The sequence below is a fragment of the Acomys russatus genome, chromosome 3, assembly GCF_903995435.1.
Source record: "Acomys russatus chromosome 3, mAcoRus1.1, whole genome shotgun sequence".
Classification (NCBI taxonomy): Eukaryota; Metazoa; Chordata; class Mammalia; order Rodentia; family Muridae; genus Acomys; species Acomys russatus.
Window position 1 is genome coordinate 77,475,853 of NC_067139.1, and position 14,057 is coordinate 77,489,909.

Here is a 14,057-nt window from a genome sequence, read left to right on the forward strand (position 1 = left end):
CAGAGTATATAATTTTTTATATTTTTAATTGCTTTTAAGTCAAGTAACCTGGGACTGGAGATGTTTGCCAGACCTGGCATTTGCTTGGGATGTTAACAGTCAAAATTTCTTTTCTTTTTTTCTTTTATACTTTGCAAAGCCTTCCTAATAATTAAATGTTGGTGTTTAGCTGTTTCTTTGGTGAAGTGTACATCTCTGCTAACTGTCTCCTGGGCAGCCGCCTCGGCTTGAAGGGCCTGCGGTGTAGCCATCCGCCTCAGGCTGGAGACTCTGGAGACAGGAGCATATGAGACAGTTCTGAGTCATCAGCCTCCAACAACACGCCAGTGACCTTACCAGCAGGGGGTGGGGCGTGTGGCTTTAATTAGAGAAACAACAGTTCACCCAATTTTTGCTTTGGCTTTCCATGGAGTGCAGACACCAACATGGAAGCAGTCCTAGGTTCTTGGCCTTGGACATGAACAGCAGGCGGTTGCACGCTAACTGTGTATTGAGATACTGCTGTGGCCCACGGACCTCTCAAGCATCTTTTTACTGGGAGACCGTGCACAGCAGGCATTGCCACAGCACCAGCTGCTCCATGACTGGACCCAATGTCTGTGTTGTGTTAGCAACATGTGTTGCATGGCTCGTGCAACCTGTGAGGAAGCTGGGCAGACAGCCCTGACCAGTCCAGTGAGGAGCTGGTCTTGGTTGAACAGCCTTGGTCAGGGCTGTGTGGAACGGGAGTCCGTCGGAGGCTCTGGGACAGCTGCCATGGAGTGACTTGAGGAAGGGCTAGCTGTCAGAGCTGGGAATAGTTCATACACTGAGCTAAAGCTAGACACAGTGGCTGTGGTTATAGTCTTAACTTATTTGAAAATCCAAACACATACTTAGGAAACTAAAAAGAGTGAAGTACAGCTAACTCACGAAGTTAAACTATGTTCATTAGTTTATATATGGGTGGCTTGGGATAGGTGTGACAATTTGGGGGAGGGGATATCGAAATCAGGCAGATTAGCAATGTTTATAGAAATTAAGGTATATATAAAACATACACTGACAGTCTCTCTAATCGTTTCCTACCTTGAATAGATACACAAATCCATTTTTAAAGCACTTTGGGTTAGGAAGACAGTGCAGTTGGTAAATTGCTGGCTGTACAAGGAAGAGGACCCAAATCTGGATCCCTTAGAACCAACATTAAAAACAAACAAACAAACAAAAACAACAACAAAGAACCCCTGGGTATTGTGGTCATGATCCCAGCACTGGGAAGGCAGAGGCAGGAGGAGTCCCAGGGGCTTGCTGGTCATCTAGCCAACCAGTCAGCTGCAAGTTCAGGGAGAGACACAGTCCCAGATACCAGGGGAAGAGCAGACTGACAAAGACACTCAGTGCTGCCCTCTGGCCTCTACACACATGCATGTACATGCCCACACATTCGCAAAGTGAAACTCCCTCGAGCCTTGTGTAAGTACAGCCCACACTTTGCCATCTGTAGTCAAATGGCAACATTTCAGTACTAAGTCACAGTTGGAAAAGCATTAGCTGCTGGTGGGGCCCTCGCCAGGCATGCACACAGCCCATCCAGACACCCCACTGCTGCTGCGACGACTGCGTGCTCACTTATGCGCCAGTCTTTTCTTGAGCAGTTCCACTTTCTAATAAGTTGTATAACCTAGTAAAGATGATCTCTCAGTTCATAAATGTTTTTACTATATAGAACATATAACCATGACCTGTGCGTCAGCCTGTTTCCTGCTAGTAAGGCCTCCCAGATTATTGGCGATGTGCTAGTTCTTCAGGGGTTGGTGCCCGACACTGGAGCTGCCCCGCCGACAACTGTGGAGTTCTGCTGAGCATTTTTGTTCTTGCTACATCCCTTACTAATAGGTAACTGCTGTGTGTTCATCCAACTTAACACAACATTCTGTTTTTTATAATATGCAATTTTTATTTTTCTAATTTTATGTACATTGGTGTTTTACCTGCATGTATGTCTGCGTGAGGGTGTCAGGTCTTGGACTTAGAGACAGTTGTGAGCTGCTGTGTGGGAATTGAATGTGGGTCCTCTGAGAGAGCAGTGCTCTTAACCGGTAAACCATCTCTCCACCCCCGCAACATTCTGTTTCTATACGCACCATTTTCACACAAAATTCAACCTCTGCAATATGTAGCCACTGTAAGACAACAGGTGTGTAAGAAGTCATTTCCACAGAGTACCTAACCTTGAGTAGGCATCATGTTTTCTTTTTTTTTTTTTTTTTTATAATTTATTTAATTTTATGTGCATTGGTGTGAAGGTGTCGGGTCACCTGGAACTGGAGTTAAGACAGTTGTAAGCTGCCATGTAGGTGCTGGGAATTGAACCCAGGTCCTTTGGAAGAGCAGATAGTGCTCTTAACCAACGAGCCATCCCTCCAGCCCATGTTTTCTTATTTCAATAACATAGTATCAAATCTCTGCATGTTTGTCAATCCAACAAAGACTGTGTCTCTATCTAGGACCTGTGTGCTTCTCTTGTAGAGAGTGAGGTCAATAGTATTCCCTGGTGTTTGAGGAGCCCTTGGATTTCCCTGACTAAAAACCTCTCTTCAGATGCTCTGTAATCTCCCATCACTTCCCAGCGTTTCTATGTTAGTAAACCCACTGTCCAGGATGAACGGTAAATGTCCCTTCCCAGCTTGTCACGTGACTCCATTTGTGTTGGTATTCAACAGATTAAAAACTCTTTATGATGTTAGTCATATTTTATGGCTTCTATATTGATCCATACATAACTAAGTAGTTTTCTATTACAGAATTAAATGCATTGAAAATTAGAACTTCTGCGGCCAGGCGCAATGGTATATGCCTGTAATCCCAGCACTAGGGAGGCAGAGGCAGGCAGATCTCTGTGAGTTCAAGTCCAGCCTGATCTGTCCAGGATAGGCAAGGCTACACAGAAATCCTGTCTCAAAGCAAAATAAATTACAATGTCTTCGTTTTTAAGCTTCATATACTTTATATGAGCCGGTTTGGTTTGGTTTGGTTTGGTTTGGGGAGGGTTGCTTATGTTGTTTGTTTGTTTGATTTTGGTTACACAGGGTTTCTTTGTGTAACAGAGCCTCTGCCTCCCTAGTGCTGGGATTACAGGCGTGTACCACCACACCTGGCTCCAACTAATAAATTTTAAATTAATTAAAGAAGGACCAAAAATCACTAGTCTGTCACTTCTAGTAACTACTGATCTAGGCAGTCGCCAACAGCTCCAAAATCAGAAGGTGAAAGGCTAGTGGAAAACTCTGTGATTGACATGTTAGGCTGAGACCCTTAAGGCTGACTGAGCTTAAGGCCAGAAAAAGAAGACATTTAGCTCCCCTGACAGGATCAGAGGCCTCCTTCTATGAATCAGTCTTGCCTACACTTAAAAGGTTTTGTTTATCTGGTAACTAGTGCGTTCAAAATATATGAGAAATAAAGGTTTACGTCAGACTAACTCTTGGAAATAAAATAAACAAAGCCTAGAATGTGAGAAACTCTGCACAGCACATGGCCCAGTTCTTCAGCAACATATTAGAATCTAAAAAGTGAAAGTGAGCGGCTTATAAGATCCTTAAGGAGGGTTTCCTAGTGTGACGTGGGAACTTTGTTTAAATCAAGATCAGCTAATGCAAAGACACCTGTGAGAGAACCTAACCGCAAACACTTAATACTAAGAGGCAGCTGAGCATGCATGGCCTGTTCTTCTCAAATCCTTGTATTTTAAAGGTCAGTAGAATGTTCACCAATGTCATGACATCTCAGGGACTTACTGCAAGATGATCCAGCGAAGAAGTGGGGGAGGGGCAGAGCAGGACAGACCTGTATGTATGTCCACAGTCACAGAGGCCACAGGATAGGGAACAGCTGATTCTCACACACACTGGAACTCTTCTTTCTACAAGGACTTAAAATCCGCAGCTCTGGGATGGGAGGGTGGCTCAGCAGAGCACCAGCTGCTCGTTCAGAGGACTGGGGTTAGGTTCCCAGCACCCACATGGTGGCTCACAACCACCCAATGTTACCCAGTTCCGGGTCATCCAGTGTCCTACACAGTGCACAGACACACAAGCAGGCAAAACACCCACACACTAAATAATAAAAGTAAATCTGAGCCAGGCATGGTGGTACACACCTTTAATCCCACTCGGGATGCAGAGGCAGGCAGATCATTGTGAGTTTGAAGCCAATCTGGTCTACAAAGTGAGTCCAGGACAGCCAGGACTACACAGAGAGACCCTGTCTCAAAACAAAAACAAAAACAAAAAACAACCAAAAAGTAAATCTTCAAAAATAATTTTTTTTTGTCTCTCAAGAGACAGGATTTCTCTGTGTAGCCTTGGATATCTTGGATTCAATTTGTAAACCAGGTTAGCCTTAAACTCAAAGATCTGGCCACCACACCCAGCTCTAAAACGCCTTTTAAATTCAGTCGTAACAAGACAAAGCACCAAATGCTCGTTGTCCTTCTGAAACAAATCCATGTATCCCCTACGTCCATCCCCTGCGTGGGGCAAGTTGCTAAGAATTCAGAGAAGAGTTCTACTGTAAAATAAAAGTCTAGAAAATCTGTATCCACAGCCTTAGCAGAACAGAATTACAGGATAGTTCACTCACTCACTCACTCACTCACTCACAGTAGCCCGAGTATAATACAAGTGCCACAGGACTCTGAAGAGAACCTACAGATATCAGAAACAGCTCCCTTCACTAATATGGAATTAGGATTCCATAAATGCAAGATTTCTGATCTAGAAACCAGGAATTAGACTTCAGCCCTCTCCTGGTCAGTTTTGGTACTGCAGTCTTATTCCCCCCAAACCCTGAATTCAAATGACCAAAGGGTACTGGGAATACAAACCCGGGGAGATGCCAGGGAGTGGAGGAGCTTCTAGAGCCAGGCAAAGCAAACGGCAGAATATAACACAAGAAATAAGAAGAGCGCCAAGAAAACCAGTAAGACCCTGTCGTTGACCAAAAGCTGTGTCACATGACTTTGTGTCACATGACCTTGGCTACCCTCTCAGCTCTGGTGCTTTTCAGGCACCATTGGGGAGCATGCCAGACCTGTGCCTCAGTTTTCTTATCTACAACAGGGGCACATTCCATGCTCTACAGGGCTCTTAGGAAGAGAGAGCAAGGTGGCACCTGCCAGGGGCTCAGGGAGGGCTCAAAGTCAGTGAACAGGGACATCATGGAGCCCGCAGCCTCTGCTGTAGCATTTCCTGCTGCCATCGCCCAGCACTAATCAAGTGCCCACTAAGTGCTCTCTGGGCCTCGTGGTTCTCACCACACTCCTCTTCCCCGTGGCTGGTTCGTGTCTCTGTTCCTTCTGTTCCCAGCACTCAGCACAATGACTGGAAAACAATAATTAAAAAAAAAAAAAAATCACACCTGCCTCCAAGGGTGGTGGTGAAAGCCCTTAATCTCAGCATTCAAGAGGCAGAGGCCGGTGGATCTCTGTGAGTTCAAGGCCAGCCTGAACTAAAGAGGGAGTTCCAAGACAGCCAGGGTTGCATAGAGAGACCTTGTCTCAAGATAGGTAGGTAAATAGGTAGAGATAGATAGATAGATAGATAGATAGATAGATAGATAGATAGACAGACAGACAGACAGACAGACAGACAGACAGATACTTGTAAAACCCCAGTTAATCTTTTTTTTTCCCTAGTTAATCTTAGGAATAAATATTTAGTGCTGCTTTGGGTTGAATCATATCCTACCAAGAAAATCATGCAGAAGCTCCCAGCACCTGTGAACATGGTTTTATTGGACATGCTGCAGGTGGAACTCAGTAAATTCAGAGACATACTAGAACATGAATCTTCCATCACCAATATCCTCAGAAGACAAAAATTGCAGACACTGGAAGAGGCAGAGATTGAAGTTGAGTGGTGGCTGCAAATCAAGGACTGTGCATTGAGTTCCACTACCAGAAACCGGCATGAGGTGTGGACTTCAGAGGGGCCTGGGGCTTGCTGGTTCCCCCAAGTCCAGACTTGGCCTCCAGAGCTGTAAAATCACTGATTTCTGCTGCTTAAATCCTCAGCTGTGGTATTTTTTCTATGCAGCCTAGGGAACCAATGTTATGGTGGTGGTTTGAATGGGAGCACCCCCCCACCCCCCTGCCAGTGGAACTGTTTGAGAAGGATTAGGAGGTGTAGCCATGCCGGAGAAGATGTGAGGCTGGGGGTGAGCTTTGATATTCCGAGGGCCCATGTCAGGACCAGACTCTTTCTCAGAGTGTCTGTCTGCCTCTCTCCCCAATCTTTCTCTATCCAACCTGAGGATAAGATGAAAGCTACTGCTGCAGCCCCACACCTGCGCACTGCTGCTACACGCACACTCCTGCGATGGGATGGATTCACCCTCTGAAGCCATAAACCCACCACTTAATTATTTCTTTTGTAAGTTGCCTTCGTCGTGGTTTCTTCACAGCAATAGAAAAGCACTTAAGACAAGCGCCGCCATGCTTCTCTGTCTTTCCAAAATTAAGTGTGGCTCCCTTACCTCCCTAGTTCTCGCTCCCCCCCCCCCCCTTTCAAGACAGAGTTTCTCTGTGTAGCTTGGCTGCGCTGGACTCGCTTTGTAGACCAGGTTGGCCTCGAACTCACAGCGATCCACCTGCCTCTGCCTCCCGAGTGCTGGGATTGAAGGCGTGTGCCACCACACCTGGCCCTATTCTCAACTGTTCTGGATGACAAACTACTGTATCGTCAGCTTTCTCATTTCCTGCTTTATTCACAGTGCTCTTTCTGGCAACAAATAAGCTCTATTTAATAATTCACTAACAAAATTAACAGAAATCGTTAGTGAGTCAAGATTTAATTGAAGGCGGCTGGGCATGGTGGTGCACACCCCTAATCCCTGCACACGGGAGGCAGAGCAGGCAGATTGCTATGAGTTCAAGGCCAGTCTGGTCTACAAAGCAAGTCCAGGACAGCCAAGGCTACACAGAGAAACCCTGTCTCAAAAAAAAAAAAAGAAAAGGATTTAGGTGAGCTACCATTTGACATTTCAGCCCTTACTAGGATGAACTGGGGAGGAGGTGTTTCCCTCAATTTCTCATCTCTTAAGACAGTCTCTCCATAAACCTGGAGCTTGCCAGTTTGGCTAGACTAGTTAGCCAGAGACTCTCCTGTCTCTACCTCCTCAGTGCTAAGACAAGTACCACTGTACCTTACTTTCTTTCTTTTTTTTTTTTTAAGATTTTTATTTACTATGTATACAGTGTTCTGCCTGCATGTATGCCTGTGTACCAGAAGAGAGCATTAGAACTCATTAAAGATGGTTGTAAGCCACCATGTGGTTGCTGGGAATTGAACTCAGGACCTTTGGATGAGCAGCCAGTGCTCTTAACCTCTGAGCCATCTCTCCAGGCCCCTTACTTTCTTATGTTGGTGCTGGGAATCACAGCTGGGTCTGATGGTTTTTCAGTAAGCACTTACTTTCTCAACTGAGTCATCTCCCTCAGCTGTATTTTAAAACTGAGGGCAGGAACGTAACTCTGAGGCTGGAGAGAGAGCTGAGGGCAAGAGCATATTCTATTCTTCTAGGACCCAAGTTCAGTTCCCAGCACTCACAACCCCATCACTACAGCTACAAGGAATGAGATGCCCTCCTCTGATCTGGTGTGCGCATGCGCTCTCCCTCTCTCTTACATATAATTAAAAAGTAAAATAAGTGCGTGGGGAAGGGGGGTGCGCATGCCCAGTACTCAGGAGGCAGAAGCAGGTGGATCTCTGTGAGTTCAAGGCCAGCCTGGTCTACAAGGCAAATCCAGGACAGTCAAGGTTACACAGAGAATCCCTGTCTCAAAAACCCAAAAAATAAAAAAAAATTTAAATCAATAATTTTATTTGTCTTTCTTGACATTTTAGCTGTCAGTTTTTAGTTCACCAATGCAATCCAATTTAATCAATCAGAATCATTGTGATTTCAGAAGAAAAATCTTTCACTTACTCAACTTTCTCATGAGGTAGTGAAGACTAATTTTTTGTTGGTTTTTGGTTTGGTTTGGTTTTTGTTTGTTTTTCGAAACAGGGTTTCTCTGTGTAGCTTTGGCTATCCTGGACTCATTTTGTAGACCAGGCTGGCCTCGAACTCAGTGATCCGCCTGCCTCTGCTGACTCCCGAGTGCTGGGATTAAAGGCGTGCACCACCACCTGGCTGTGAAGACTATTTTTATAAAAACAAAGTATTCCAAAACAAAGTGTGTGTGTGTGTGTGTGTGTGTGTGTGTGTGTGTGTGTGTGTGTGTGGTAGTGAACAGGAGCAATCAACTGCAGTGGGAATGGTTGAGACACAGACAGCCATGGCTCTCTGCCCCTGCCAGTACCGCCAGCTCGGCCTGGATTATACCCATGCTTCCCAACTCTTGGCAGTGCAGGTAGGAAAAGTGAAAACACGGTCCTGAAGAAATGTGCAAGAAGAAATACCCCCATAAACTAGGAGAAGACACAGTTGATGATGATGGGACAGAATCCAGCATGGATCCTTCGGTGGCTAAGGCTGTCCACGAGGGTTGCTGCTGTTCACACCTGGGAGAAGACGGGGGATGGACAGAGTTGATCAAAAGGGCCTCAGGAGATGGGTAAGTGGACCTCACAACTTAATTGAGGGTTCTGAATGGAAGAAAGGTAGACAGAGTATGCGTGGTGCGCTCCCTCAACCCCAGCACTCAGGGAGGGAAGGCACCTTGCGTAGGTCTGGAAGAGGAATGTGGCTAAACTGAAAGGACACAGAAATGGAGGAAGAGGACTTGGTCTGAGTGTGACCAAGGGTCAGCCAAAGCATGGACACCCCTGGGAGGGGTGCAGGGCATCTCCTCCGTCCCACCTCCTAGCCCACAAGTTACAGCCCATTAGTGACAGCCACAGGGAGACTTGGCACACACACAGCCCTGTCACAGATGACTACAACCACTCCCATGGAAAGGCAGGTACTGGGAAGAGGAGAAAGGTGTAACAGGGAAGGGTGATGGAAAATGACAAACTCCCCAGAGCCAAGAATGGAGCCAGAGAAGAAACTGGAAGATAAAGGAAAATATGGAGATTATGAAATACCACATAATTTCTGACGAGAAATTAATAGAGCATCAGGCATACAAAAAGCTATAAATCAATATATTTGTCCACAAATTTTAAAAGTTAAAAAATAACATTTCAGGGTCTCAAAGGATGGCTCAGCATAAAGAGCACTTGCTAATCTTGCAAAGGACCAGGGCTAGGGTACCAGCACCCACATGTTGGTTCACAATTGTCTATACCTCCAGTTCCAAAGGATCTGATGCCTTCTTCTGGCCACTAAGGGCTCCTGCATACATGTGGTGTGCTTACATCCAGGCAGGCAATACACTGACACATTTGAAATAAATTAAATCAGGCCAGACATGGTGGCCTTTAAAACCAGCACTCAGGAGGCAGAGAGATCTCTCTGAGTTTGAGGCCAGCCTGATCTACAAAGAGAGTCCAGGACAGCAAAAAAAAAAAAAAAAAAACCTTACACAGAAAGACCCTTTCTAGAAAAAAACAAAAAGTAAATAAAAATCTTATTTTGGAAATAAAATTATTTTTGGTTATTTGTCAACAATTCAGCCTGACTTGGCCTGGATAGAAGCTCACACACCCACTCCTAAGGGAGAAAGTTCTGACAGTTGATGACTCCTGGGGACATGGAGTCAGTTTTTTGTTTTTTTTGGGGGGGGTTGTTTTGTTTTTCAAGACAGGGTTTCTCTGTGCAGCCTTGGCTGTCCTGGACTCACTTTGTAGACCAGGCTGGCCTCGAACTCTGTGATCAAACACAGCTCAATGGATGACCATATAACCATAAGTATATGCGCAGCACAAATTGGATACCATAGGTTATAAAATAAAAATAATTTATTGTTGTTGTTGAGACTGGGTGTCTCTGGGTAGCCTTGGCTGTCCTAGAACTCACTCTGTAGATCTTTGTAGACCAGGCTGGCCTCGAACTCAGTGATCTGCCTGCCTCTGCCTCCCTGAGTGCTAGGATCAAGGGTGTGCGCCACCACACCCAGCTTATAAAAAAATGTTTTTAATTAAAAAGACAGGAAGGTAGGGTGGGGGAAGAGTGAGGGGGAAGGAGCGTCTAGGAGTCATTAGGAGGAGGAGTGAATATGATCAGAATGCTTTATATACATGAATGGAATTCCTTTTGTTTTGGGCTTGCTTGCTTGCTTGCTTGCTTGTTTGAGACAGGTTTTCTCTGTGTGACCCTGGCCGTCCTAGAACTTGTTCTGTAGACCACAGTGGCCTCAAACTCTGAGATCTACCTGCCTCTGCCTCCCAAATACTGAGATTAAAGGTGTGTGCCACCGCCACTAAGCTATGGATAGAATTCTTAAAGAAATAATAAAATCATTATATTTAAAATTAAACACTCATCTTCACTATACTTTATTACATGTGACAAGCTGATCTTACCCCAGCCCACGCCTTTCTCTGCGCACGTGTTTGAAGCACCTGACAGAAAAGTGCCCTGACTCATCTTGCTGTATTACAACATAAGGAAGTGCCTGCAACCTACCAGTGGCCAGACTACCTGGCCCCCACCACCTATCAGCTGCTGCTCAGTTTCCTCATTGTAGGGATAAAAGAATATACTTAATTGCAAAGTTCAGGTTTAGCCAAGACCATTCAACTGAGGTGGGCATGGTCACCCACACCCTTAATCCCCGCATGCCTGAGGCAGAGACAGGCAGATCTCTGTGAGTTCTAGACCAGCCTGGTCTTCATATACAGTTTCAGGACAGCCAAGGCTACATAATAAAAAGAAAAGCAATTAATCAATAATCTTAAATAGTTCATGATTTTGTTGTGATAAAATACCTACTAAAGAGCCAGGCATGGTGACGCACGCCTTTAATCCCAGCACTCAGGAGGAGGCAGAGGCAGGTGGATCTCTGTGAGTTCGAGGCCAGCCTGGTCTACAGAGTAAGTCCAGGACAGTCAGGACTAAAAGAGAAAGCCTGTCTCAAAAAAAAAAAAAAAAAAAAAAAGATGCTATTAAAGGGCTGGAGAGATGATGGGTCAGTGGTTATGGGCACAGACTGATCTTTCAGTGGACCTGGGTTCAAATCCCAACAGCCACATGGCAGCTCACAACTATAACTCCAAGATTTGACACTCACATAGCCATACATGTAGGCAAAGCACCAACGCACATAAAATTAAGGTAAATACATTTTAAAATGTTTTTTAATACCTATAAAAATCTTCGTTTTAGCCATTTGTAAACTGTATAGTTCGGTGGTATTCACAGATGTTGTGCAACCATCACCTCTGACTAGTTCCAGAACATTTCTGTCACTGGAAAAGGAAACCCCACACCCATTAAGCTGTCCCTCCCTCCGTCTTCCTCAGCGATCTGAGCAGTCATCTGTCTACAAGCCAAGGGACTTTTCATTAATAACCCGGAAGGGAGGTGCTTTGGAGTCCTTAGGCCTCCTGAGCTGAATCTCAGCTTATGAGCAAGCCTGTGGCAATCAGTTCTCAAGTAACAGGCAAGTCTCTTTGGAGACCTATGTGAGGATGGGGCTAGACCCTCCTCTCCCCTTGGAGTAATGAGATGTGCAGAAGGGAGGGACTCCAGCCACCGATCCCAGATACTGAACTCCCGGCAAACCCAGGGATTGGTCTTCAATTTCGGCGTTTTCAAACTGCTTTTGAGACCCAAACTTTCACCACCAAAATGTGAAACAGTGAAAGCCAGACTCAGAACTCGTTCTAGATCCTCTTCTAGCATTATCAGGAAGTCGTTTTATTTCCTTTGGGGCCCCGCCCTTCTCAGGCGCTGATTTCCCACCCTTCCTTTAAGATCTGCGAAGATTTGGCAGAAGCCATTGTTCTCTAGGACTGGCTCTCAGTCTCTCAAAGCCTTCAGGAAAATGACAAGGACAGACAGGGTGACTACCTTTCAAAGCAGCACTGTATTTTTTTTCCCCAGGAAACACGTCGTAGAGACGCACAGATGCAAACCAAAAATAAGACCTTTGAACTCAGCAGAAAGAACCAGAAGCTTCTTGTAGAATAAAGACCAATGCTGCTTACCAAATAGGCAGCAAGGTCCTCGTCATTTTTAACTTCCTTTTCACCCTGCCTCCCCCCACAGCAACTGCCTCCCCGTCGCTGGGTGCCTGCAAGCGCAGACCGACGATGACGATGGTAGCGGATTTAGAGCAGGGGGGCACACAAGCATGAAGCCCCGGGTCCATCAAACCTCAAATCTCAGAGCAGCAGCAAGGCGTCCCTTTTATTTCTTTTGAGGGAGCTAGCGAAGGAAGCCTTCAGCAACATTACCAGCCCAAGAAAATCCACACCTCAAATCTGCGTAACTCCGAACCCAGAATTGTGTCAAATGTTGGCAAAGTCCTAACCTGGAGTAAAAACTTGAGGTGGTCGGATGCGAATTACAACACTCTGAAGAAGATCCCCAACTCCAACACTCTACAAGTGCCTAAGTTTACTAGGCTCACTGGATGTACAGGAAATCTGGCTTCACCGAAAAGCGCTTGTATCTCAGACTGATCCAAGAAGCGTCGCTTCAACAAGTGTCCAGGGAATCCCTGTGTGGGGAAGGTAGGTGTGTGCTTCAAGTGCGCCATCAAGCTGTGGGCGCTCAGGTGAGAGGGTCGCACATGTCTTCCCGCCCCAGAGCTCAGTGTCAGTGGCTAAGCCTACGCAAGCCCCGACCTCCGACCCTTGGGTGCCCCCGACCCTTGGGTGCCAGCCACGCGACCCAGGAGGGGCCCTCGCCTCAACCAGGTGGAGTCTCCGGGGCCACAGCTGGGGCTGGAACCTGACAGCTTGTTGGCTCCCTGTGCCAAAAGTGAAGCAATTCGGGAAAGTTCCCGGAGCTACCCCGCTTCCCGAACCCGCCTCCGCGCGCCCCGCACACCCCTGGGCACTAACGGACCTGAGATGGTCTCCTGGTATCCCTTGGTGAAGAACTGCATGGCGGTAGCCGCCCTCCAGGGCGTCTTGAGCAGCCCCTGCCGCTGGGGGTCCTCGCCCAGAGAGCGCAGAATGGAGGAGTAGGCGGCCGCCAGGTTAGGGAGGTTCAGCTCGTTGTCCTCCTCGCTGCGGGGCCGCCCTGCCTTCCAGCCGTCGGCCGGCTGTGCGCCCTTGGCCTCGGGTGGCCGGGACTTCTCGGCAGCCCGGCTCGCCCCGGGTCGCGGCAGCTCCCGCTCGGGGAACCCATTGGTGCACCTGGCTCCCCGCGGCTTCTCCGCCGGTACCGGGCTCTTCTCCATGGACCCGGCGCGACTGCTATCGAGACTCACTGCGGTGCCGCAAGTACAGCGGCTCGGCTTCGCCGGCGGCAGTGACCTGTGTGGCCGTCACCGGGACAGGAGTTCAGCCAGGAGAGACACTACTCTTCTAAGTCCAGGGCAGCAACCAACTGGAGAGCCCAGCCGGGCCTCTGTTTTTATAGCTGGGCCACTCTGCCGGCGCCGCGTAGTGTTCTGGTTGGCCCGAGCCTCTTGCGTCACGGTGCTCGCCCCGCCTCTCCGCCCCACCCTCCTGGATGGTCCCTAAACCTCGAGGTTGCACAAGGCAAGCTTCAGGTTGGAACCCCCCCTCCCCGCCCCACCTCTGCTTACGAAGGGAAGAACTGAGTCTACAAAGAGACAGGAATCCTGAGAACCGGAACCTCCGAGAATAGAGATACCGGGTACCCCTCACTTTCGACGTGCAAAGGGGGCGTGGTCGCAAAAAAGGCTGTGTTCTGGTTGCCCTGTGAAAGATGAGCTAACAGGTGACCTTGCTGGGGCAGGCGGGGTGGAGCAAAAAAGCTAGTGATAAGCAACTCTTGGGTTCTTTTTTGTTGTTGTTGTGTTGTTTTGTTTTGTTTGTTTTTGTTTTGTTTTGTTTTGTTTTTCCAGACTGGGTTTCTCTGTGTAGCCCTGATTGTGCCAGACTAGCATTGTAGACCAGGCGCTTCTGCCTCCTGAGTGCTGGGATTAAAGGCGTGCACCACCAGCACCCAGCTACGTCCTCTTTTTTTTTTTTTTTTTTTTTTTTTAACGC

General features: G+C 47.1%; 1 protein-coding gene across 1 annotated transcript in view; it reads right to left on the reverse strand.

Moving 5' to 3' along the window:
- Positions 1-13,286, reverse strand: part of Gch1 (GTP cyclohydrolase 1) — a 33,307-nt gene extending 20,021 nt beyond the window's left edge. Inside the window, exon 1 of the mRNA XM_051142963.1 lies at positions 12,943-13,286. Within this exon, the coding sequence (XP_050998920.1) occupies positions 12,943-13,279 (337 nt within the window). The 5' untranslated portion in view covers positions 13,280-13,286. The remainder of the gene's footprint in view (positions 1-12,942) is intronic.
- Between the last annotated feature and the right edge of the window lie 771 nt (positions 13,287-14,057).